The following is a 27,521-nucleotide window of genomic DNA, read 5'->3' as shown; positions in this document are numbered from 1 at the left end:
GAGGCACTCTCGCAGCCGTACCTTCCCTCCGCAGCCTCCTCATTGTATTTAATGAAGGGAAAAAGTGGCAATCTACTATTAATGAAGTGGGAATGTTAAAAAAGTGCCTCCCTTTGCTGAAAACTTAAAAGTGCTTGTACGAGGAAAGCTGTGGCTGGAGCACATCCAGCAGCCTCGTAAAAAAAAAAAAAAAAATGGGAGACAGGAGGAGTTAGAGACATGCAGATTGTTTTTAATAGGATACACACAGCTGCACTATCACATTCATCAGGCACGACCTTGATGGAGTGAGCTTTTTTGGGGAGGGCAGGTCGTTGTTTTGGGTTCACATGAAGTTGATGTTGCTGAGAGAGAGAGTGATCTCAGGGGGAGTCTTTGAAGATCCCATTGGGAATGAGAGGGGCACTATGAAATAACAAGTGACTTCACAAGGGCGTGCAAGGTCTGATTATTAGTGATCCACCAGTAAAGAACTTGACATTGGGTTGCTACAACAACCAAACTGCACTTTTTGAAAACCTCTGTCATTGTCATTTCGGGGACAATTGGTTGCAGACGGACAGTTTTTGGACTTTATTTGGACTTTTTATGTTTAATTTTTCAGACCATCTCCTATGCAGCGCGCACACCAGCCCTCCTTTTTTACTCTACTCTGCCAGGGACAAAAGTGCGCTGCCCAGCCACATTTGGTTCCCTCTTAGCGAAGAGCACGAGAGCACCCATTCTGTATAGGACGGTGGTTCTTTATAGTAGCGAGACACCAATTTATTTTTTGAACAGGAGAGCTTGCACAAGGTGTTTGACCAAAAAATTCAAACAAAAGGCTACATTCATTCACCATGTCTTATACAGCAAAATGAGATTAATTAGATGAGCGCTTGAAAACATGCACTAACACAAGTGCAACTAAATGACTTTTCTACTTATTCACATTGAAAAAATGATGTGTGTGACCGAGTAAAATACATCTTCAGTGTTGATCAAATTTAAAAAAGAAAAAGAAAAATATTTGTTCATTTTCTTCAGTGGCCCTAATCCTCTTCCGTACACGTGATCATTAGAGATATTTGGGTATTTGGGTTTCAAACTGATTTCACAGAGCTTAACAATTTTTTTCTGTGCGCACGTTTTCCTCTGTGTCTTTTATTTTTTTGTTGCCTTGCTCACATTTGCCATACCAGTAGTTGGTATTCTATACTGAATTTTCAGGAAATTGTATTCCGACATGAAAAAACACAAAACAATGAATTTTCATTGCTTGTGAATATTATTTTTGAACCTGGAAAAAAATATAAATAAAAACACAAATATGTCAAAATATAATTTCAGGTCAATTCCTAAATAGGGACTTAAGTCATTTTCCAATATTTTGATCAGTTCCATGCATAAGGTGGGTCAATATGAAAGTGTGCCCTGGTTGAAGTGTGTTATCAGTGTAGTATTTTACCGTACTTTGATATTGCAATTATGCTTGCAAGTGAATTTGTTCTGCAAACGTTAGGTTTTGAAATTGGTCATGGTGTGACATCACACCATCACACTTTATTCTTGAATCCTGAGCACTGAGACAACCTCCGTTTGGAGGTTGCTAGTTCATGGTTCTTAACCCAGCCGCATCAAGCATACAGTACATAAATAATGTAGTATTTGAATGTATAAATGTGCATTTGCTGTGGTTTAGTACAATACATTTTTCACAAGTTCTTGTCTTTTGGTCACTTTTTTCCCTGGGACCTCCTCTTGTTTGCCGACAAAAGAATACCTCTTGATCGACTTAGAAAAAAAAAAAAAATGGATTGCCTCCGAACGTCTGCAATATCACGAATGTTTTTTTTATTGTGGAAATAAGGAATACCTATTCAAAACCTTATGGAACCAAAAAAAAAAAAAAAACAGCAACAGCTTGCCTCCTGACTGAAATACACCTCTCTGTGTGCATGAGCGCATGGAACCCTGCTGAAGCAGGAGTGTCAGTTGAGAGAATATTTTTATTTTAGTGTAATTAAGAAATAGCAAAGCTTTGTGTCATTGAAGAACAACTGTAGTCACATTCCCCCGATGTGTCAAAGATACCACATGCATTGCCAACACTAACGAGCTTCCCACGATACCTACTCCTCTAATGTCCAATCGTGGCAAAGAGTTTAAATTTAAATCCTGACTATTCCAATTGGATCCAGTCAGCTACATATTAGTGAGAATCATCATTTCTGCAGAAGAGCCCAAAAAGGATCAAGTTGTCACATTCTGCTGCTAGTTAGTGTTTTGTTGCAGAGCTGGTTGTGGGGGCGTTCCCGATGCCACACCTGCATTCAATGCCAGTTCATCAACATGGCATTTAAAGACGTCTGATCAAAGAGAAGGATGCCGAGATATTTGTCTTGCTGATCATCATTTGACACCTTGTACTTTAACCTCATTGTCCTTGGGTTTTTGTTGGTCTGCTGCTCTTGTTTTGTAATTCTATACCTTCTGCAGGTATTTCAGTGTTTTATATAGTCTTATTGGCTCTCTGCCTATCGCCTTAGTTTACCCTCGGGTTAGTATTATTGAGCCCAGTCCACCTGCTGTCACGGACCCATTTTGTTATTTCCGCTTTTTCACGATCGCATGTTTTTTTGTTTTTTTTTTTCGTTTTAATTTAATAAACCCATGTAAGCATCCCTCGGTTGTTGCTTGCGTTGAGGTCCAACTTTGTTTCTGCATTTGCGGACCCTAACAACTAAAATAGCTTGAAAAAATGACATTCTGAGCACTTTTAACGCAAATTGTTGTGCAAACCTGGTAAAATAAAATGGCATCCAAGTTTGCAAAAAAAGAATATGTAAATTAAAAAAAAAAATACACACACATTAGTGGTACAACAACTTTACATTTCTCAATATTATTTAAGATCTCTAACTGACAAAATTGGGAACAATTCAGCATTGGGAAGTGCTGCAGTTCCATGGTATCATTGCATTTCTGTTTATTATCTTACGAATATCGTAGCAGTCCGTTGACACCTTGCCAAATCCGATTTATGGTGACCTAAACCTACAACATACTCTGGGATTTAAAATCTGGTAGCATCACACTACATGATTTAAAAAAAAAAAAAAATTGCCAGATAACAATATTATCAAAAGAAATATTTCACTCAAGCCTCTCATCATTTGAGTTGAGGATGAGCTAGAGCTGATCAGATGATTTAAGGTAGTAGTACAAGCCCTACACTAGTGACCTGCCAATCACAACACACATATAGACAAACAACCCTTCATGCTCATGTTCATACCTATGGATGATTTAAAACTTTCCACAAAATAGGGAAAACCAGTGAATGGTTTATGCAAAATCGGCTGGACTCAGATATCACTTCATAACCTCTCTAATGTGCTCAACACTAGTTCTGACAAATGACGCAATTCCCAAATTGTATTTGAGAGTTGACATTTTTGTGTGTACTGTCTTCAAGTATGTGTAAAAAAATGTGTACTGTCTTCAAGTATTTGTAGTAATGGAGCTGGATTGGAAAAATAAGGCAATTCTTTGGGATGTAGCACAGCGTTAGTGTGAATGCTCATCTCTCAGCATTCACACAGTGAGTGAAATGAGGCGTTCAATGTCTCCTAACCAGAACAAAGGCCTCATGTGTTGCGAGGTCCTTTAAACGGCTGCCCACTTCCCTGGCGGCTGCCACGCAAACATTCCTGACTGACACTCCATCAGGGAAATCTGAAGGCGAGCAGGATGCTCTTTTATTAGCGCCGCCCTGTTTGCTGGAGCGGTCAGCTCCAATATGTGCCGCACTTTTTGAGTGGCGTGCGGCGAGATGATGGCTCCCCTACTCTGATAAGGGTGAACGAGGGGTAAACTGCTGTTCTGCAGAAAGGAAGTATCGAACCTCATCATGTTGCTGCGGGGGAGCCGTGTCACAAGCATGGCCAGCCCGGTTAAGCCAATAGACTGGAAATGAGAGTCTGACTGAGTGGATCAGCAGGGGCTGAGGGAAAAAAATCATCCATAATCTGACAAATATACACTAGAGCCTTTTGGCTTCCTCACTTGTAAAGGCTTCCTGCAAGCTTGTAAAGATCACTTTTTATGTTTGTCTTTGCCTGTTATCAGTGAGTTGTGTTGGTATCACTTTTCCATTAGCCTAACAATCCTGGTATGGATCGGCACGAGTATAACGGCGTTACTTACGGCGTTATTTTTTTCCAGTAGTGACTCATCTAATTAATTACTTTTCTCATCTTTGCAACGCCTTTACCATTACTGAGGGTGTAACGGCATGTGTAACTATGCGTTACTACGTTGGTTGAATGATGTGAGACACACAGACTCACGGAGAGAGCAGAGCGGGAGTGGGGAGGAGGGAAGGGAGTTGTGACGGCGTTGCAAATGCGATGCAAAGTGGCTCCAATAATACCTGACTGTAGCCTACAAACTACGACCTCATTGTGCTATGATTAAAGTGTTAACGGTACATGTATTTGTATTGAACCGTTTCGGTACGTGGTGCTGTGTTCGGAACGGAGGCGTACCGAACGAGTTTCTGACGTAATGTTACCCTTTTCGAGGCTGTGAGTCGATCGGGTTACAGTTTCTTTGTGTAGATTATATTTACTCCATCTTGTCTACTATAACGAGGACCAACACGGTAGGACAGTATAACCCAGAAACGTCAATGGCGCAACAACGTGGCCGCCGCCAGAACGCAGTGAAACGTGGGCGTTAAAGTCAATCAGCCAATGCACACCAGTCGCAGTGCGGTCGCGTGTTAGACGCGTCCCTGAAGCGGCTCAACACGACGCACGCTAAAAGAACGGCAGACTTTATTATTTGACGCGAGACCCGACCCTCCTGCGTCAATACTACTACCGGTAGCTAGGATCAGGCAGACCGGATGTCACTCGTGTAATAATACGGTGGATCCGGTTGATTTTCAAACTAATATGCAATCGTAACCCACTTTTTGAGTCCATCAGATCTCTTGAGTGGTAGATCGGGGCACAGTTGACTTGTCTTTGTTGATTTACTGCTGTCTTCTCTGCTATGATAATAACCAACACGGCCCCATGTTCAATACAAAAACAATACTACATCACATTTGTAAAATATAAACACATAATAAAATAAATAATTGCCCATTTAAATAAAATAAATTGAAATGAGCTAAAATACCTGTAATTAAATGATAAGAATAATACACAGATCCTGTTTACACAATTAAATTTATTAATTTCTGTGTGGCGCTTTAACTTGAGAAAATCCACAAATAAAGCTTTTGAAAACCGTTCCTAAGAAAAAAAAAATGATTCATTGATGCATTTCATTTATAAAATACATGTTAAAATCTTTGCCATTGGGATTGCTTTTCTCTTTAGCACAGGACTTCTTTTTTTCTTCTAATTGTTGTTGGATTATCTTTCAATACCTGCTACTTTTTGAGCAGAATTCTAGCTTTGTATAGGCTAATGTTCGTATTGTTGAAAGCACAAAGGTGTGTAATACACAACTAGCACATTTATATTTTGCATTTTGTTTTCTTACTGTACCGAAAATGAACCCAACCGTGACCCCAAAACCGAGGTACGTACCGAACCGAGATTTTTGTGTACCGTTACACCCTTGGCTATGATAGATATCACGTATATAGAGCTAGATGCGAAATGACAGACTCTGCTTACTTTGCCAAGTAACTGATTACTCTTACATTCGGGTAACTGAGTTACTAACTCAATTACTTTTTGGGAGAAGTAATATGTAACTGTAACCAATTACTTTTTGAAAGTAAGATTAACAACACTAATCGGCACCAAATTGTAAATCTTTATACAGTAGATAGTTCAAACTTCCTGCGTGTCTCAATGTTGTCAGTGCATTTATTCTTGCCTTGGAAATATAACATGAAACGACCTAAATTGTGAATAGCAATTTATGATTAAAATCTGCGGTGATGACATGCAAACAATGTTAAAGATGATCTACTTTTTAGTAGTGCTGAACCAAGTCCAAAAGATATGCAATTGATAGTTATATAATGACAAAAAGACTTAACCAAATTCAATTGAATACATATTCATCCCTTTTGTTTATTAATTACGGACAACATCCAGCATCTTTTGCGCCTGATAACAGTGGTGGGTAGTCAGAGTGAGCTTCTTGTAGCTGGTATTTGGAATAAAACACTTTCTAGATTAAAAAAAAAAAAAAAAAGTGTTGGCCAACCTATCATTTCTCACGATGTGCATTTTTGTTATTAAAACTTCATACTGAATTGTAATTATGACACTTGTATGGCTTCATCCTCACCAGTAAATCAATTTTTAGTGCACTAATGACTCATTTATCATAATCTGACTACAGAAAAATTCCGACATCACTTTGAGCCTGAGTGAAGGCATATGAGTGGTGAATATAAACTCGATTGGAAATACAGGTTGTCCCCGGGATACGAACGAGTTCCGTTCCTACGCTGACGACGTAACCCAAATTTCCTAGTAAACTGGAATTAACCCATTAAGTATCCCTAAATACCGCCTAAATCTCAAAATAACTATCAAAAACATCAGACTTATATCCCACTAAATAATGATAACGTAATAATGTAATGTGACGCTGGATTTATCCGTGTCATGGCTTTCGAACATGCGGAGATGTACTGGGAATTACCCGGGTAGGACACTTTTAGATTTGTCCCATGTTGACGACTCGGCGCTCTCTGTGCAGAGAGGGCGGAGGACGGGAATTTAATTCCCAGACATTGCGTCATTTTTGGTCGTCATCGGCAACAAAATGAACTGCACATTTCCAAAGATTGACGATGTCTCTTCCTTGACTCTAAGATCCAGTAGCAATGTAATTTTTTAAAATTTGCGGTTTAAAATGTTTTCAGTTTAAATTTGCTATTGTTCCAGCTTGCCATGTTGATAATTGCGATGTTTGTTTACCATTTTCCGTATGACTGCGAAGAAAGAAGAAATGACGATCGGCACGCCATGATATTTACGTCATCTGCCGCACTGTGACCCGGGAATTAATCGGCTGCTTTCAAACATGCCGCGTCCCTTTTAAATCCTGGGCATTATACTATGACCCAGTTAATGTCCGTGGTTTCTCTGTGTCAGTCGACCCGGTCTAAATTGGCGGACGAGATTCCGTCGTCGTAAAGTCAAAATCACGTAAGTTGGGTACGTCGTAATTTGTGCTGCAACGATTATTCGATTAACTTGAGTATTCGATTAGAAAAAAAGATTTGAATTAAATTTTGCTGCTTCGAGTATTCGTTTAATTTAAGTGGCGTTTTAATGGTTTATATTTAAAGTGTTGGCATTTAGTTTTATTGATTTGGGTGGATACACTGCCTTGTAGTCTGCCTCATTTCACATGGCTGAATCCAGGTGCTCCCTGTTAAGACCAACATGAGCTAAGTTTTGGTTTGAGCTAATGTTTTTTTTTAATGCATTAGTAATTTAGTTTAGGTATATTTTGCCTATTTTTGTGGGAATATGTGTCTGAACCATTTGTTAAGGGCATTGTAAAAAAGTAAGCATTTTCTAGCACCTAAACTAGCGGACCTCTGCTATGTAAGTTAGCCAATTGTTCTTTTGTTGTAAATCCTCATTTATTTATTTTTTACACCGTTTGAGGCTCAGTTCAGGTAATTTAATTTTAAATGTTCCTTATCCGATTACTCGATTATTTGAACTAATGGTTCATCGATTAATCAACTACTAAAATAATCGATAGCTGCAGCTGCAGTCATAACCCTAGGACTACCTGTATAAGGAAACGTCATTGTGTGCGATGTGTGTGTGATGTCAGCACTCAGATTCTAAATAAAATAAAAGAGCATATGCATCTTACATTGATCGCTCTTGCTCCTGTTAGTGTAATTAATATCTGCATTGGATTCTACATTATTGTCCATCAACTACAGTCTTTTTGTTTGTGCACATACTCTAGAGCCTCTTTCTTTTTATTTTAAACAAAGTATAAGTTTTGACGATTCAAGGTACTGTAGATCAAAGTGCATGCTATATGCTGTAAATATACTAGTACAGTGTTATAAACAATTGAAAGACAGCAGGAAGGATACGTCTATCATGTATGGCAAATGTACATGTTTGACACTAAAATCACAAGCCTGTGTATTGTGTTGCATCATGTCTTGAGGTTAGGGTTGCCTGATTTTTGTTGCGCGTGTTTGTACTAGAATTGTACACAACTCTGAAATGGAACATTAGTACCAAAGTTAGTACTTGAGAGGTATCTTAAATGATCCACCGTGATTACATCCTGCAAAAGTAGGCGATCTGTTATCAAGCAATGCAGGATCATGCTGATTTTGTAACTATTACTCTCATTAAAGTATTTTACTTCAATAACTGAATGAATTTTAGTTTGTCAGTGTGTCCTCGATTAATACGAGTACATTGCAAAAACTGTTCAAGGCCCAAAAAGAGTAATGCAAATATAAAGTTACCACAATTTGTCAGACATTAAGCCTCTATCTTTTCCCCCGGCTTAGAACTGTTTAGCTTATAGTCCAGTAGTGTGGTGTGTATATTGATTTGGGCTAATGAGCTGAATGTCTTTAGGTGTAAATATCGCATAATACAATGTAGACACTTGCGGCTTATAGTCCAGTGTGTTTTATATGCAAGTTTTCTTATGGAATTTGTTGTGTGAGGCTTATAGTCATGTGCGCTTTATAGAAAAAAAATACAGTATGAATACAGAGTTCAGTCAAAATATTTATATATATATATATATATATATATATATATATATATATATATATATATATATATATATATATATATATATATATATATATATATATATATATATATTTTTTTTTTTAATACAATGTTGATGTTATAAAAAAAAAAAGGTTCATGATGTGTATAATAATACTTACATTACGAAATAAAACATTCAGATGAGAAATACATTATAAAGACTTTAAAGCAAAAATGACCAAAAAAGGCTTTGAAAAAGGTGTAACAAAAGACCCTTAGGAGCCTTAATGGTAACTATCTGACAAATATATAAAATATATTTTTAAATGACCATTGTAAAGAGATTCACAGGATAGCAACGTAATTGTGCCAGATTGTGGATGAAAATGAAGAATGCAAGGACTGGGACATTATGGGAATATGTCAAAATATGCTGATATGTAGGTGTGCATATGTGTGTGTCTGTGTGTATGCTGGTGCATGACGTAGGTCTGGATCTGTGGGTGCAGCAGCGGCGGCCTCGTGTGATCCATCCGAGGCTAGTTCAAAGTGATGACTCTGGCTTCCGAAGAGCAGATTGTGCCGCTCTCGGACAGTTCGCTTCCAATTAGGCTTTGGGCCGAATGATGTGGAATATTCTATCATCAAAAGGGGTGTCTACATAAATCGATGACATCATGAGCTGGGTGGAGGCTGGGCAAATATGCTCATTATAGTCGAATATACTCAATTTTTGTTGTTGTTTATAAACTTCCCGAATGTGGCCTGTGAAAACATTTCTTTGATTAATTGCCTTAATTATTGTGATCCTTTTTGGCCAAATGAAGAGCCAGATGGCAGGAGATGGTGTCGCATCCGCCATCCCGTCGTATTAATCTGGCGCCGGGTCCATCTGAGCGTCGTTTGCTGTGCTCACAATCTGTTGTTCTCTTTTGAGCCGCAAGTTTCCATGTGATTATATTAGGGCATCAAATATTCAGGTTGAGAGTGTACGAGAACGAGGCATTTATCTGCATGAATAACTTGTGTTTAGTGGAGGACGTAATGTGCTGAAAGTAGCATCTCCTTCATGCATACAGAAGTCAAGATGGGCTTTTTCTACAGTTGTGCTTTTTCAAGCCTAAACCAACACAAGCATGTCTCTTTTAAAGACGCAATTTAATGGTCTTATTTCGGGATGTGCATGATAAATCAATGTATGCGTTTTTGATCAGCAGGAATTTAGCTGATCATGCAGATTTTTAAATTTAGATGACTGATCAAATACCATTCCTCAAAAATAATCTTATAAAATGTTTTATTGAAATGAAATTCAATTGCTGCAAGATATCACCATTTATCTCAAAATGTCAGTTTTGTATTTCTTTTAAAACTACTACCACCTTGGTATACTTTTCCATGTTTTCCATTGACGATATCAGCAAATTTCCAATCTGAGCGATTTTATGATATTGTGATATCCACTTTTCGCATGACCACTGACTACCGACTGATTGCTGTTGGCTAGCCCCCAAGTTCAGTCATTGTAATGGTACATACGCCTAATTTCAGTACAGGCAGCATGGGCTCTGTCCAACACAGTAACAGTGTGAAGATAAGTGGGAATGCTTGTTCAATCCTAAATACAATCAAGCTTAAAATAATTAATTGTGTACATTTCGGGGTGGACTGTATGCTTGCCGACTGAGTGGTGACCAATCCAGGGCGTAGTATGCTTTTTACTTGCAGTTAGCTGGCCCCAGCTTCCTGTGGTTACCGTATTTTTCAGACTATAAGTCACAGTTTGTTTTCATAGTTTGGCTGGGAGTGCGATTTATACTCTGCGGCACTTATGTGTGAAATTGTTAACACATTATTATATCATGTCACATGTTATTTTGGTGTTTTGGAGTGACACTGATGGATTGGTAAACTTGTTAGCATGTTCTTTATGCTATAGTTCTCTGAATAACTCTTAATAGCTATGTTACTTTAAAATACCGGCCACGTTCGCAATGCGTTGTTCATGCATCATGTAACAATATCATACTGTACACTTTTTCAGCATGTTGTTCTCTATCGTATTTTTATTTTAAATTGCCTTTCAAGATGACACATCTGTTCTATGTGTTGGATTTTATCAAGTAAATCTCCCTCCCAAAATGCGACTTATACTCTAGTGCGACTTATATGTTTTTTTCCCCTCTTCATTGCACATTTTTGGGCTGGTGCGACTTATACTCAGGTGCGACTTATAGTCCGAAAAATACGGTAAATAGGATAAGCGGTAAAATAAATAAATAAAATAATTGTGTGGGTGTAAAATATAATGGATGAATGGATGGATGTACAGCTCCTCTACCTCAAAAACAATTGGGATTGGCTTAAACCCATTCTTGACCCAAAATGACAATAAGGATTGTCGAAAATCAATACTGGATTATTATTTATAATTTGAGTACAGTTTACTCTTAATAACCCCTTCCTCTGAAAACACCCCAAAAAGTGACAAATCTAGAGTAAAGACGCACCAAAAATTCGGTCTCTTAAATTATCAGCTGAAATGGGAATGAAATTGTGTTTTCAGCTAATTAACATCGCTGAAACAGAATGATGTGCTAACGAAAACAAATTGTTGCTTGCTCGCTTGCTTAATTGATTGAGATATAGCAGGACATAATTTATGAAGCAACAAGAGAGCTCACACCTAACTAAATTTTTCAAGTGCAAAAAAATATCCATCTGTCATAGACAGACAAAAAAGAAAGAGGGTGAAATAAGATATAATTTGTTTTGGTGCCATTGTTTTGGCCTTCGTTTCTTCATTTTGCCAAGTATTTTCATTTCGGTGCAACTTGAAAATCAAGTGTTTTCTGCTTGGCGCCTCAGACAATGAGTGCGTTTACATGTGTCTAAAAATTCTATTTATAATCCGATTGAAAGGCCAATATGATTATAAATGTCTTGTATAAACACCTTAGCTAATGGGATTCACCCTGTCGGATCGTATTGTTTTTTTGGATCGGATTGTAAGAGGTAGACTACGCCAATTGATAATCAGCTCCCATGCCTCTTGTATACTGCTGAGTGGAGCGTAGTGTGTTGATAGAGAGGAATCTTCGGTTTGCGCATGCGCTCTGACTACAAAAGAAGACGCAGGTGAAGCAGGAAGTGCACCTCATCATCTCTTGTGCTGCTTTCATGTGATGTTTCAATTATGGTAAATACCACTTGTCGAGTGGAAAATTGCATGTGAAAGCCCCCTCACGTCGTATTAGTTACTGGAAAACTGGGATTTAATTATGATACCCCAGTTTCCAAGATGGGACAACTGTTAACTCTTCAACATGGCGAAGTGCGAACAAGAAGTTGTGAATGTTAAGAAACTATGTTTTTAAAGAAGATTTATCGTCAGTTTGAATGTTTCTTTATGCCAGCATCAAAACGAATGTCCACATTTATAAAACTCAGATTTTTTTTTTTTTAGCCTAATGGTTGCTAGAACGCTAAACAAAAACGTACCATTTGCATTTTGATGCAATCTCTTCTTATTGTAGTTGATGAATTAATAGGTCTAAAACTGTTTTGCCCACGCAACAAACTAAAACGACATCTGTGTATGCTGTTTTTTTTTTTTTTCTACGACAACAAAAGCACATGAACAGAACGTCCTTGTAACTACCGTTTAACAAGTGGGAAGGATCATCTTTCCCACAGCACGTGAAGGCAGCATTACACATTACAGGTAGTGGCAGAGAGTAATGTAATACGAACGTCAAAAAGAACAATACAATCTGATTCAGCTAGGCAATGAAAATGCGGATTGAACTATATATAATATCTTAATTTAAATTTCATGTATACAGATTAAATCCTATTCACTTAATACGACTCATTTCAAGTGGATTGAGAAAAACTACCCGTGTAAAAGTACCAATTGTTGCCAGTCAGTTCCATCGCTTCACTTGAGTATCTCGAATGAAAATAGAATGTTAATGAAATGAATGAAAATAGTAATGGATTTCACTTAATATCAGTATTGTACAGAGGGTGCCGTTAATTCAGGCCGAATGAGTCGTTTGTTTAAATGGTTTGCAGAATAAAAGAAATAGGAAAGCAAGAATTTAAGAGCACAGTCTCATTTAGAATTAAATGCTAAAGCTGTATGTATATAATCTGTGTTTGATTTTAACAAACATAAAAATGATTGTAATTATTAGTGTGTGGATTTAACACAGTGATGTGACGCGAATGAAGCCAGATTCCCAAGTAGTTGTTTGAAATATGTGAATGTGATTTCAATATATATATATATATATATATATATATATATATATATATATATATATATATATATATATATATATATATATATATATATATATATATATATATATATATATATATATATATTGTGCAGTAGGGAAATATTATAAATTGATGCGTAATAATCTAGTAGTGGTATGCAATCATAATCTGCAATTTATACTTAGAAAAAAAGAAAAAGGGTTTTTTAAATGTGATAGCAATACTGTCATCCTGTCCTGACTGTGCATTCCATGTTAAACAAGGATTTCGTGTCACTTTTGTAGAATACACAGTAGTATATGTATACACACATGCAATGAATGTAATGTACATAAAAGAGTAGTGGTCGGTTAATTTTCTTAAATATCCAAAGGAAAATAAATCATTGTACCCATCTCCAAACTGCTCATAGTCACACACTCCTAGCTAAATCCCTGAAAAGATCAGTTGTAGCATGTCAGAGCAGTTGAAGTCCCCCGAGGGCATCGTCAGAACAGCTTGACTCAAGACATCCAAGGAAATAATGGGTCAGAAGGGAGGTAATGATACACTCTTGTTTAAAGGCAAATCAAACAGTTTTTCTTCCAGTGATGTCAATTAACCTGCAGACATATTTTGTCAAAAGAAGGCAACCCAAGCTTGATTGTTCTGTCTGCGTCCTCGCGTGCAGCAGGGCTGTTTCCTGACAGGAAACGGTGACGAGGAAAAGCATTCACAGATATTTACAGATGGCTGCGGGGCTCAGAATTAACACTGCCATTTTTTTTTTTTTACTTTATTTTTTAGACTGTATTCTGAATTAACTTCAGACGTCAAGCACGTCATCAAGTCTGTCATAGGGATGTCTGACAGCGTCGGCGTTTGATCGTGACTCACACACGTCGTCAGATATCAAGATGTCAAATATTGCACCTTGTGGCGGGTGTGCGCCGCCTTCTAATCATAGCTCACTGAGGACACGACTTTTATTTTGCTTGTTCTCAACACAAAAAGAGTGCCTCAACTTTGTTTACAATACAACTTTTTTCTTTTGACTGACAATGCTACACTTATTTTAAGTGTTTTGAAATTGACACACACTGTTAATTGGTACTTTCATGCGAAGGAGAGGGTGATAGTTACCCGAGCAACCCACAGAATGTTCACAGATGCCATTTTTTCTTGTGCTTTACGTGGCATAAATCTAGAAGATGAAAATGTCACGGGGCAGGTTCATTTTGCAAAGAGGTTTTGATTGCCATGCACATGTAATTGATTGTTGCAAGGACAGCGGGAAATCTCGAAATGTCATAACAGTCCTGCTTAGGTCGCTCCAACAGCTAAGCAATCAATAATAGGTAAAAAGAGATATCGACTGGCGGGAAGCAAAAGTGAAGCCTGAGACAGCCTGAGAGGTGTGGTTGCGGGGTTGATTATATGTGAGGGGCAGTAGTTGAGTATGAGGGGTTGCAAGAACAGTAATACAGGTATGTCATTGATACCTTTGAATCAACCTGAATAGAGATTTACTGATACTGCAGCATACAACAACAGCAACTTCGTATGCTTAACCTGAAACCTACAAATTCATGCCCCACAGTCTTTGTAACAAGGACTAACATGCCAGTCATTGAGGTGGCTATTTTAATATCATGTCTTTGCCTTAGTTTTACTGCAGAACTTTACAGCTCAGATTTACCTGCAGAAATGCCATTCGACACTTTTAATAATGACAGTATGGTGAAGGCAAAAATATTTTCTTTTGTGTAGTGTACACAATCATTAGTGGCAGAAGCAGAATTGTAGCAGGAATTAATGTGCCACTATTTAAGACCTGAAGCACCTGTGTCAAAAATGCTTGTCAACAATGTTTGTTTTAAGATTTTAACTTGTTGTGGCTCACTCCTGTCCTGCATCGTGCTTATGTGCTTTGCGGAGTAATTTTCCACACGCTTCCCCAAAAAACAGTCATATATTCAGTACTTTTTATGTTAATTTGGCAACACAGTAAATGTTGAAAGCATAATGTTCTACCTCATGCTTGGAAGATGTAACAAGCATTTCTGGTGACAATTTAATGAAGTGCGTTTTGACCTTTGGTGGGTTAACCATACTTTTATGCTGGTGTGTTGAAACAGGAAATTCCTCAAATGATTGACACATCCTGAGAGTCCTTTCTGGAACTGGCAACAGAGCGCTCTGAAGTTGCTAACGTTGAACACTAAATATCTGGTAATGTATTCTTTCCGCACCTATTGGCTAGGACAACTTGCTGCCAATGGGTGGAAGTAGCCGTAAAAGTAATCTAGTATGGCTGAGGCACTTAGCTGCTTTCTGTAGACGTGAGGAAAAGAGTGTGTTGGCTGACAAACAGGCAGCTACCTCTGTAAATCTAGGCCTCCCTATGCCAAGAGCCTGCTTTCACGGATAAAGGTTCTAAACACTTCAGCCGGTTGATTAACGATGGACACCCCGGCTTTTTTGACCTTTGCATATCTCAGTCTGAAGATATAAATTTGAGTTGACACAGATTGGAGGCTTTAACAGCGGTTTATGACATGCTAAATCTCTGGTAAGCTATGCCAGCTTCTTGTTTTGCAAGCTAGGTAGTCAGGTTGCCTTCTTCCTCTTCAGTGGTAGTATTTTTGGGGGAAAGCATTGAGTAGGTCGGCTTGTAGCTTCAAGTTTTTTCGTAGCTGTGACAATTGGTTGAGGCAGAGGTCTAACAGATATACAAGGCAGATGCAGGATAAGCTATTATCCAACTACACCTAACTCAGAAAATTATTTATTGCCTACAAATCAGAACAGTTGAATGTATTCCCACGGCATGGCAGAAGTTAACCTATTAACTGATTCACTCCCAGCCATTTTCACCAGCACAAGGCCCTTCGCTCCCGGTCATTTTACTGGATTTTGACTGATTTTGCAAGGCCCACATAAAATTCTGTTCTATTGCTATATAAACAGGGAACCCACCAAAAGAAAGTATAGGCTCTATTCTTTCAACAGAAAAAAAGTTAGGTCATATATTTTTCCATTCTTTAGAAATCAGTATTAGAAAATAGCTTAGTTTGAGCATTTTTCCAATTTCTGATGAAAAAACAGAGAAATTGAGCTTTTTGTGAAAGCATACATTTCAAACATAACTTTCCACAGCTTTAACACAGCTATTTTCCTCTCATGTGACATCCCAAACATCTGAATAATGTTTTTGTTCTACAAAATAACAAACAACAAAACAAATAAAGCTTTTGATCGCAAAGTAACAATTTATTTATACATATCTAAACTATTGAACTGTTGAACTATTTGCGCACATAACAATGGGGAAGGCTCTCGGCCGCTCCCGTGCCTAATCTGATGAGTCCGGATCAAGATCGGTCTCACTTTTTTCATCATCTTCATTATCTTCATTGTTGGTTTCAACCTCGGGCTTAGGAGTAATGCAATGTGAGCTCCGCAGAACGTGTGTGGAACCTGACGTTGTTGTGGACGTCACCGTCTGTCTCATCAAGATAGATTTTTTTAATCATTCTTTGACGATGGTTTCGTTTTCTTTTCAAAACACTCCTCCGGTGTTGTTTGCATTTTTTTCCACCGATCATTCTCCACATTTTTCTCAAACGCTCACCGTCTTCACAAGATCCCTCCAACTTCCGTTCCTGACTATTTTTCTTCACTTCCTTTCTTGGCCCGAGATGAGTTCTTACCAAATGCGCTACTGACCTCCAGTGGCAAGTTTTATTGCTTAAAATGGGTTTTGAACTTTGTGCGTCGTATCTTAGATACATAGGAACCTATAGATGCATCTTGTAAAAAAAAAAAAAACCCTGCAAAAGACGTATAAATACGTTTTTGGGACACTGAAGCAAATAAAAATATAACAGATTTATACATTTTTGGGAGCAAATGAGTTAAGTAGATTCAACCTGATATCCGTTTGTGAAATGTTCGAGGAAGCTCCCCAATTGATACAAAATATGCCAGTAATCTAGAGATTGATTGATTAATTTTCAAGCAGTGCACCGGCTATTGTGAGGCTAGGAATCGATGATCCAAGGTTTCAAATTGTTTTCTTATTTGAAATTGTGAGAGTTCTGTTGGACTAGAAAATAGCAAGGAGTAAATATTGTGACTGCATTCGTGGACCATTTCAAAATAAAACTTTATCATACTTTTAAATGTCTCTGTTTCCTGATCGTTGCGGCGCAAAGCGTGACTTGCTACCAAAACAATAATAGCAATAATATTCAAGATATTCCTTGACTTCCCAAAAATACATGACCAACACGTACAAAACTTAATTACCTTGAAATGTGTTTAAAGAACTAGGCAATATTCAGACTAAAATGTTAAATAAGCACCTGTAAATATGTGCGTACATCAATAAAGGTTGATATAAACACTGTTTTAAGCAGTGGTTATGAATAGCTAAAGCCCGGCGCACATGAGGTGCCATCTGCCCATTGTGCCAATGGCTCCTGACAGCCGATGACGTTGTTCCCCGCGCATTAGGTGGCCTTGGCACCGCTACGAAAACAAGAAAAGAGCATTGATCACGTGTTTGGAATCATGAAAAGTAAGTGTGCAGTGCATAGGTGCAATATAAGGATGCCAATGGAGCCTCCCTCCTGTGCGCCGGGCTTCACTGTGCTGTAAGCACAGTAAGTTAACCTAAATATAACTAACTTTTTTTAGTGTCATAGTTACCAAAAGAGATCTCCCAAATAACGGTAGGGTTTATTGGATCAGCTGCTTTCTAGCCCATCTTCAAGTCAAAGTTTGTTTTGGGGATTGTAGGTTCTGCTTTGAGTGTGTTTTAACTGAGCTCCTGTCGTCTTTCTTTGAATGGGAAAACCCATTGCCAGTGTATCAAATACTTGTTCTCCCCACTGTATATCTGTATATATACATATACAGTATTATATATATATATATATATATATATATATATATACACACACACACACCTATATATATACATATATATATATGTATACACTCACCATACTTTGCCAACAGAATTTGAGCAATTACATTAACTTTTATTTTATTTTATTTATTTGTTGCCACTGCTGTCATAGAATCCATGCCTCAATTAAAGTAGAGTGCAATGTCTACCCTCTTGAACAAACGCAATCCACATCGCCACAGAATAAAGGTGGTGTCACAAGGCAGCTGTTACCGTCACATATCAAGGTTGGGAGTTTTACAAATCATAGTCGTGAGGTATGATAATATACTTGTGAAAGGTAAAGATGAATGTTGGATTCAATATATTAATGGAAATACATGCTGTATATTATAATAAAGAATGGATACTAATTATAATGTGTGTGTGAAATAAAGGTTTCCTCTTTTAATGGCTTGTTATCTACCCATCGTGTGTGTGTGTTTGCGTATAAGTGTGTGTCTGTAAATGTAAACACCACTGCTTTCTTGCCCTTGAATCCCAATTTATATTAAAGACTGATAGGAGAATTTTGAGACACAAACGTCAAGTGAAAGGCAAAAGTCAGACATTCTGGCAATGCCAGCCAGAAGGTTAATTGGTGCCTGTGGAAGTTTGCTACTCTGGGCATCTGATAGAAGCGCGTAGAAGAACAGGAAAGGGGAAGCTGTTAATCTGCCACAATTCCTCCCTGCGTGATAAGACAGCCCTTCATATTAAAATTGATATAGGACAGTGGTGAGACTATCTTTGGGAATGCACAATTATTTTTCCTAAAAAGAGATGTTTAAGTGAATTTTGGAATTTACAAACTTGCAATAGCTTTTCCCTGTGCCCCCCCCCCCCCCCCCCCAAAAAAAAAAAACGCTAATAGCTCCACTTTGACGTTTGTTCTTGCCAGTTGAGCTTGTCAGAGCCGCTGGTGTTCTCTAGACTCTAAATAAAACATACCTCCACACTCCCTCAGCATCAAGGGTGTTTTAGAGGCCATCACGGATGTCGGTCGGCCAATCAAAATGTCGCTTTTACGACGGATCAAGGTCACAGTGTGTTCGGGGCTCTTGTGTGTGTTCATGATGCCACATTCTCTATACTTGTTCAAGAAGTCTAAAGCACATCTCCATCTTGTGTCCATTAGCTGGCAAGCAACTCACCTCCAGGCTTTCTCTGGAGGCGCTTGTAAAATATTGATTTAAAAGGAAAAAGTTTTATTTTGAGAAAGCCAAAGGCAAGGCATTCCTGGAGCTGCCCAATGTGGGATTGGCGAGTGCTGCTCGGTGGAGAGAGGAAATAGTAACCACGAGAAAGGCATAAGTGCACCCGGACACGGCTGTTATGTCCCATTCATTTTTAAGCGAGAGCACATCTGCCATGTCTTCCTCCCAAAATGCACATTTTCCCTGCATGGCTGCGAGGTTGAAAACATCTCAGATTTGTGCTGACAAACTTAATTTATGGCAAAGTGCCTTCTGAAAAGAACACTGCTGTTGATCTGGTTGACGGCCGTTTAAAGAAGACATTTTCCTGCGCTCCTGAAGCCATGTGAAAATGCTGAGTCAGACTCCTAATTGCGTGATGGGAAGCATGCCAATTAGTAATAGTGTTGTTTAATTATCTGTTAATGAAAGCAATAATGTTTGTGCAGTATGAGTTGGGAGAAGGAACAGGTGAATAATGAAAGATGTAATTACTGTTTATGAGGCTGTCGGGGGGAATATAAAGACCTGACAGATTGCCCGTAATCTCTCGAAAGTTGTTATTTATGTATAGTTTCATTGCTCTTCATCATCGCTCACATTTGCAACATAATTCTGTTTGCCGTCAGCAAAATCAGTTTCCTGATGTCGAATTGCTCGCAAACCATCTGCTGAAGTCATGTTTCCCAATCGCCTTCTAATTTGTTGCCGGTGCATGTCGCGACATTAGTACGTCAAATTTTTGCGTTGGCTACGGAGAAGGAAGTGATGGGACTGAGAAGCATAAGACTCGCATTTTCACTGCACTTCCCTGCCTCCTTAATCACTTTGGAATAGGTCATTTGCAATAACAGTTAACAGGCCTCAGAAGAATCAATTTGCTTTTGTCACTCAGTCGCCAATGACTGTTGTAAACACATCAAGTTGAGGCCAGAAAAGCCTTGGACGCAGCACTAAGTCGATGGCCCGTCATGAATCACATGCTGCAGCAGTGTGTTAGTAAAGACACTGTGTCCAGCGCCAGTCTCACAAGCCACAAATTTTGGCATAAATGTATCGGGATTTTTTTTCTTCATTATGAATGAAAATTTGCAAAGATATTCCCTAATCAATGATGGAAACTTCACACAATTCACAAGCCTAAGACTCAGTTTACAGTAACCATTATGCAAAATGGACTTTAATGCAACAACTTCTCTTGTGCATTATGCACTTTAGTGTTCTCAGACATTACAATTTAACACCTAACCCTAACCCTAACCTTTTCAATAATTAGAGGGAATTTTTTCAAATTCGATCATGCCATGCAAGGTTGAGGTTTAATTTAAACATGCAATCTTCATTGGACAAAACAAAAGAGATTCCCTTCAAGCTTCCTGACTATTAGAGAATATGAGATTAAATAGTAAATCTTGTCACTAAAAAAACACAGCAGTGACATTGACGTCCTTAATTAAAGGGAAACTCTTGGTTTTCAATCAATCTATTGTGAACTTTTGATATAATTTATTTTGTTGCCCTAATCAAATCATCTGCTATATTTCTCTACAACAAACAAAATTTCACAAAATAAATTATAGTTAATTAATTTGTCAATCTCTTTGATTTGTTGTTTTAGTGTACATGCCTGATGATGAAGACGTTGAACTTCATGACTCCATCATCGAGGAAGATGGTGACAACGACACACTGACGGAAGAGGAATTCTCAGAGAAGGCGAGCCCCAAAGTGTCTGAGGACCGCGAGCTGGACATCAAGAGCACCAACAGTTACAGCAACCAGAACTCTCCCGCGAGCTTCCTATCGAACCAAGAGGCAGAGCTCGAGTCGCACCTCAGCGACACCTGTGACAGACTTTCCGACTTTAAGACCTCCTCGCCGAGTGACATTCAGCCGGAGGATGATAGCTCTAAACGTAAAGAGGAGACAGGTAACAGCTTGCAGAAAATGAGGGCGGCCTATGCAAACTTTCTTTCAGATTCCTACTGGACAGGGGTGGGAATGGAACTAAAATTAGGCAAACACACCAGCAAAGCCAACTGTGACAGTACCAACGGAAGCGCTAAGAATGAGTTCGACTGGCACCAGGATGCTCTGTCAAAGACACTGCAGCAGACGACTTCCCAGAAGCCAACGTCCAAACCTAACCTTTTTAGTTCTGTCCACCTGTACCGGCAAAGCAGCAAACCTTGTGGTTCAGTATTCACAGGTGCCAGCCGCTTTCGCTGTAAAGACTGCAGTGCTGCATATGACACCCTTGTGGAGCTGACTGTCCACATGAACAAGAGTGGCCACTACCAAGACAACAACCTCAGCAAACAGAGTAATTCCGCAGCCTCATCCTCTAAATCAAAGAAACGCAGTTTGCAGGATCTGGAAGGAAAGGAGGACGCACAGAAAGTTTTGAAGTGCATGTTCTGTGGTCATTCTTTCGACTCACTTCAAGATTTGAGCGTCCATATGATCAAAACAAAGCATTACCAAAAAGTGCCTTTAAAGGAGCCTATACCAGTGATCACACCCAAACTACTGCCACCAGCAAAGAAGCGCGCCTTTGAAACTGCCAGGCCATGCTCCCCTGACTCTACTACTGGTGCATCCGGGTTCAGCGACACCCAACGCGCTGGTGCAGCTTGTAATGCTAATAATAATCGCTATGGCTATCAGAATGGTGCTAGTTATACATGGCAGTTTGAGACATGCAAGTCACAGATTTTGAAGTGCATGGAGTGCGGAAGCTCCCATGACACCCTGCAGCAACTCACCACGCATATGATGGTGACCGGGCATTTCATCAAGGTTACCAATTCTGCTTCCAAGAAGGGTAAACAGCTCGCACTCGACCCTCTGGCTGTGGAGAAGATCCAGGGGTTAACTGAGCCCACTGCAAGTGAGCAAGATGCAGAAAAGTTGTCTCCTAAGAATGTTTCTCCTGTAAGCAGTGAAAGGGACAGCCAAGGGGAAGTTGCATCAGAAAAAATGGAAGAAACTGAAGCAAAAGATGACAAGCAAGAGAGTGAAGATCAAAAGCCCGGAAATGGGGAATTGAAGTACCCCTATCTCAGGGAGGAAGATCTAGAGCAGGACTCTGGTGGAGGGGGGGACATTCTTAAATCTTTAGCCAACACAGTGGCCTCTGCCATCAATAAAGCTCAAACAGGGACGCCAAGTTGGAGTGCCTACCCAAGTATTCATGCGGCCTATCAGATCTCTGGCATTATCAAAAGCACCCCTGTCACCGCTGTGTCACCCCCCACTCAGCTAAAGCAGACATTCAACCAAAAGCTTAGGACGCTTGCCCCAAAGGGGAAGTGCCATGGTGCCACGGGCATTGAAAGTCCCGAGGGCTCTCATAAAAACTTAGACATCAAACAAGAAACGGTTGTGATCAGTGATGGGAAAGAAAGTCAAAGCTTAAAGCTTGATCTGATGGAGACAGATGACAGCGATTGTCAGGATGATTCCTCTTTCTCTTCAAAGCCCGATGCAGACTGTGGGAATGATGGGAGTGAGCCGATCAAAGGGAAGCTGAGCCCCAATTTTTCTGACAGGGGCAAAACTCCGAGCCCTTCTGCCATTGCTACAGAGCCTCTCAAAGACACTCTGGATCTCCTTGCTGTAAACCCTCTAAGTGCTCTGCAGTCTGTTCTAAACAATCATTTGGGGAAAGCTAATAAGACTGATAACTTGCGAGCAGATAAACTATCTTCTCATATCCGGTCTATTTTCGCTAACACTAACAATTGCAGTGACAAGCCTTCGCTAGTACTCGGTAATCCAGTAAGGAATAAGATTAAAGAGACTTTTCGTTTTGCACCTGATGACCAACCAATAGACCTGACTAAAGCGAAAAATGTCAAGCCGAAGTCTTTGCTGCTGCAATCATCCACCCCGACGCCACAGAAGTATGCGCTGTCTGACATCGCTGACATGGTCAAAGTTCTTCCCAAAGCCACCACGCCAAAACCCCCCTTGGCACCAAGGCTCCCAGCCATGAAACTGGAATCCGACGTCAGACGCTTTGAGGACGTGTCTGCCGAAGTCTACTCAGTACACAAGCGCAAAGGCCGCCAGTCCAATTGGAATCCTCGCCATCTTCTCATCCTTCAAGCTCAGTTTGCCTCTAGCCTCTTCCTCACCTCTGAGGGAAAGTATCTTCTGTCTGACCTCGGCCCCCAGGAGCGAATGCACATCTCTAAATTCACGGGACTCTCCATGACTACCATTAGCCATTGGTTAGCAAATGTCAAGTACCAGTTACGGAAAACGGGAGGCACCAAATTCCTAAAGAACATGGACACAGGCCACCCAGTCTTCTACTGCAATGATTGTGCTTCCCAGTTCAGGTCTCCAACCACCTTCATTTCCCATCTGGAGTCCCATCTGGGCTTCCAAATCAAAGACATGTGTAAAATGCCTGTGGAGCATCAGATTAAGGTGGACGAGGCAGAGCTTCCGAAGGTCCTTGGAGTCCGAGCCTCAGAGACTATGGTCCCAGAGGAGGACATTGACTCTAAGTTTAAATGTAAACTGTGTTGTCGGACATTTGCCAGTAATCACGCCGTCAAACTCCATTTGAGTAAAACTCACAGCAAATCCCCTGACAACCATTCACAGTATGTGGAGATGGACAAGGAATAGTTTTTCATATGATAAATACAGTTCTGTTTTAACACACGGGTCGAACATTTCAACTATTTTTCCCAGTTAGCGTTGCGTAGTACTGTATATTTGATGAAGTGGCTGCAGAGACACACTGGTTAGAAAACATTAGGAGACACTACGACAAATGTTTGCACCCTGCTCCGATGCATAACCAGTAATGAATTCTATTACTGCTTGAAGAAACATAAATGCTGATGTTTGCATGCGTAGCCACGGCTTTGACTACTATTTATTATTTGTATGATACGTCAAGTTTCAATTGTATTTTAAAGGCAACATGATTAAAAGATGAAAATTGTACTTTGCAGCTTTTGAATACAGAACACCTGAATACATGCGCAGCAGGTAGTTCTGTGCAGATCTGTACAGTCTATTTCTATGTAAACATGTTTTGTGTCGCCAACATAGAAGAGGGAAAGCAAGTGGGGGAAAGCACTTTAAAGTTTAATCATCAATCTGGATTCTGTACAAGTCTCAAAATTCAAGCATTTCAAAAGCAAAACTTTCACGTGTAAATTATGTTTTAAATAAAAAAGAAACACATGCAATGAGGACAAGCTGCAACACAAATTATATCTGTGATCCCTGCACCTTTTTTACATATTCAATAAAGAGTTAACATTTGATAACAGCTTGAATTGTTTTTTTTGTTTTGTTTTGTTTTTTAAATCATTGAACAATATAGAGTCATGGGGTAAAGTATCAAAACTATTGTTGTTTCTTCAGTTTCTTATCCATTTTAAATTCACTAAAGGAATATGGATGAATTTACGTAATGATTTGTTCAGCATCAGACACATACAGTATAAGTTTAATAAACCAAAATAGCTCAACAGAATTTAAGAACTGATATCAAGCCATTTTCTATGGATTTCATGACAGCAAAATCACTGTTCTTTTTCAAGTCTTCCATTAATAGGTTTGTACAACCAAAAACAGTGTTTTTCGGCTTGTCGTTTTCTGTCTTTTAGTCAATTAATGCAGAATACCTTTACTGGTACCAGGCATTACAATTAAAAAAGAATTAAATAAAAGCAAGGTAGTCTTATTTTTTTTCCCATGACTGTACTGTATGTTAATACATGCAATGAATGTGGCACCAATTACAGAGTTAACAAACACATGTCTCAATGGTGGAATTTGTATCTTTGATACCTTCAGCGGTTATCACAGGAGACAGTGGCAGCACGTTAATAGCCCAACATTTTTTTTTTCCCATCAAAAGATAAATATAACGTGCTATGACTTGACAGCAAGGAAGAGAAATACAGTATTCTATTTTGGGTATATTTGTTTTTTTTTTCCTCACTACTTTATAAATAACTCCATTAACTGTCACCTCTCAAATAAAAAATATCTTAAATTATTAGTTTAGATTTTTTTTTTTTAATCCATTATAAATTCAACATGCGTATGATTAATTTTCTAACTAAAAGGGGAATGGAAATAGTAATTTTAAAAATGTGGTGCACTGTTTAATACATCTGGAGTCTCAATGCCAATATTTCATGTATCCATCCAATTTTTAAACCACTTATATTGCTCAGGGTCATGAAGAGATGTATGGCGTTATATTGCTGCCACTATTCTGAATTTTAGATTTTGAGTACAGAAAAATAGATTTGGAGCGCATAAAAATTTATTTAGCGAGCAATCAACAATTTTGAGCACATAAAATGATATTGAGCAAAAAAAACAAAAACAAAGAAAAACTATCTACAATCCGCTCAATTCTCCCCTCACGCTCTGCATGCTCACCTGGGCACAAATGTTCCAAATATGCCAAGAAGCCAACCAATCAAAGAGCTGGCGGAAGTACATCGATTGGTTGAATTGGACAGGAAAAGGATGACTTTTTTTGAAACAGCCAATCGGTGTACTTCCGCCAGCTCTCTGATTGGTAGGCTACGTGGCACATTGGCAACGTGAGTCCCCAAGTGAAAACAGCCCGGCAAGTGTAGGGGTTGAGAGGTTGAGTGAGAGCGGGACGAGGGAATTGAGCGGCATAGAGTAGATTTTTTTTTTTTCACCATATTATTTTCTGTGCTTAAAATCAAATATTGCTTGCTCAAAATCTTTAACCGGTCGCTCAATATATTTTACTGTGTTCGAAATCTAATTTTCTGTGCTCAAAATCTAAAATTGCTCACTCCGAATAGAGGCTGCAATATAACGCTTAGTGATGGAGCCTTCCACAGCTGACTGGGGCCAAAAGCCCTCAACTGGTCTCCACTCAATTGCAGCGCATACACACAAAGAGACAGACAACTATCCCAACCAGGCAAAAACAAAAAGTGCATCATTAAAAAAAAAAAAAACAATATTACCTAAAAGCTATCACTACAATTTTGGACATAGAGATTAGGCAGTTTGTTCAATGAATTTGTATATTTTTGATATTGTTTTTGATTAATACGCTGATCATGATACATGAAAGGGACACCCAACACAATTCTTAATGCAATGATCTGAGGCCTTCCGTTGACAGTCATAAGGATTCACTACTACTATTATACCATCATGACAAATGTGTTTTTTTTTTTTTTTCTTCATTATTTGCTGCCTTGTTAATCATTCTTGTTGTTCTGCAAAGGACATTTTTAGTTCCTGTTAAATGTGATCTGCACAGAAATAAATGGACTCCTCCCTTGCTCAGATTTCACTACTCCCCAAATGTCGTAAAAACAGCCCTGATGGCAAACAGAGATGGTGTAAACAACAGCTAATAGTGATGAATATTGGCATGGACTTAAAGAACCACGTTTGCTCTGAGGACATTATTAGGAAATGATGGAGCTGCAGGATGCATCTAATTCAATTGTGGGAACAGGAACACGCTTTAATCCCACAGTAAGAAGCAATGTGAGATAAAGGACAACAGGGCCGTACTGTAAAATACTTCCTCATCTCCACATAATGGCGTTTAGATGCAGTGCCCAGATATTTCCTCATCTCAGCCTTTATTGCTTTTCTGCAAGATGGTATCATAACAATTAAACATATTTCCTCCAGCTCTATTATTTCAAGGCTATTAAAAAATAATTGCCTCCTACCTTCATAAACATTTCATGCAATTCATCTCCTTTTTTGTGCAGCAATCAAGTCCTCAATTACCTCGACCCATCAAATCTCTATTTTATAACAGGCGAGTGACATTTGATGGTAAATGAGGGGAAAGCGCCGACCATTTGAATGTGTGTGACACCGACGTGGCCCCCATTGTTGGAAATGAGTCGGCAATCACCTCGTTCATCAGATGACTCCTAATGCGGTTAAAGTATTCCGCTATAATTTCTGCACGCATTTATAATTACTGTCAAAGAGCCCACACCTCGGTGAGCAGATTAAAGCGATCAATTATTTAAAGCCTTTTTTCTGATTCGTCTGCAAGGCCATTATGTTGGAGAGCCAGCGCCGCTCCTAGGATGCTCTTTGTAGGGAAACAACAACAAAAACGGAGAACGGATACTATACTGTATTTGCATTCTTTCATTTCATTTTACATTTTCTTTTGTGGGTCCCAAATAATCATCACTACCCAGTACAATTTGATGAATATGCATTTTTCTAGTGCAGCTTCATTATGGGACAGGTGAGAAAAAATATACTTCCTCCAACGAAAAGGCACACAAGCATGCGCAAACACAAAATTCTGAACGACTTGCTCTTATCGGGAATAGGCAGAAAACAAAACGTTGACCAGATTGC

The 27,521-nt window shown here is 39.0% G+C and overlaps 1 protein-coding gene across 4 annotated transcripts in view; it reads left to right on the top strand.

The window, feature by feature from the left end:
• LOC130912203 (teashirt homolog 2) overlaps window positions 1–24,896 on the top strand; it is an 82,578-nt gene extending 57,682 nt beyond the window's left edge. For 2 of the 4 annotated variants that reach the window (XM_057830104.1, XM_057830107.1), the window contains one exon: window positions 20,767–24,896. In XM_057830104.1, coding sequence (XP_057686087.1) covers window positions 20,767–23,789 — 3,023 coding nt within the window. In that variant the 3' untranslated portion in view covers window positions 23,790–24,896. Of the gene's footprint in view, window positions 1–14,966; window positions 15,231–20,766 lie in introns of those variants that run through there. The other 2 variants (XM_057830106.1, XM_057830105.1) reach the window with 2 other exon arrangements.
• The last annotated feature ends 2,625 nt before the right edge of the window (window positions 24,897–27,521 follow it).

This window comes from Corythoichthys intestinalis, chromosome 2 (assembly GCF_030265065.1).
Source record: "Corythoichthys intestinalis isolate RoL2023-P3 chromosome 2, ASM3026506v1, whole genome shotgun sequence".
NCBI classification, from domain to species: Eukaryota; Metazoa; Chordata; class Actinopteri; order Syngnathiformes; family Syngnathidae; genus Corythoichthys; species Corythoichthys intestinalis.
Note: the sequence above shows the minus strand (reverse complement) of the source record. Positions and strands in the feature narration are given on the sequence as shown.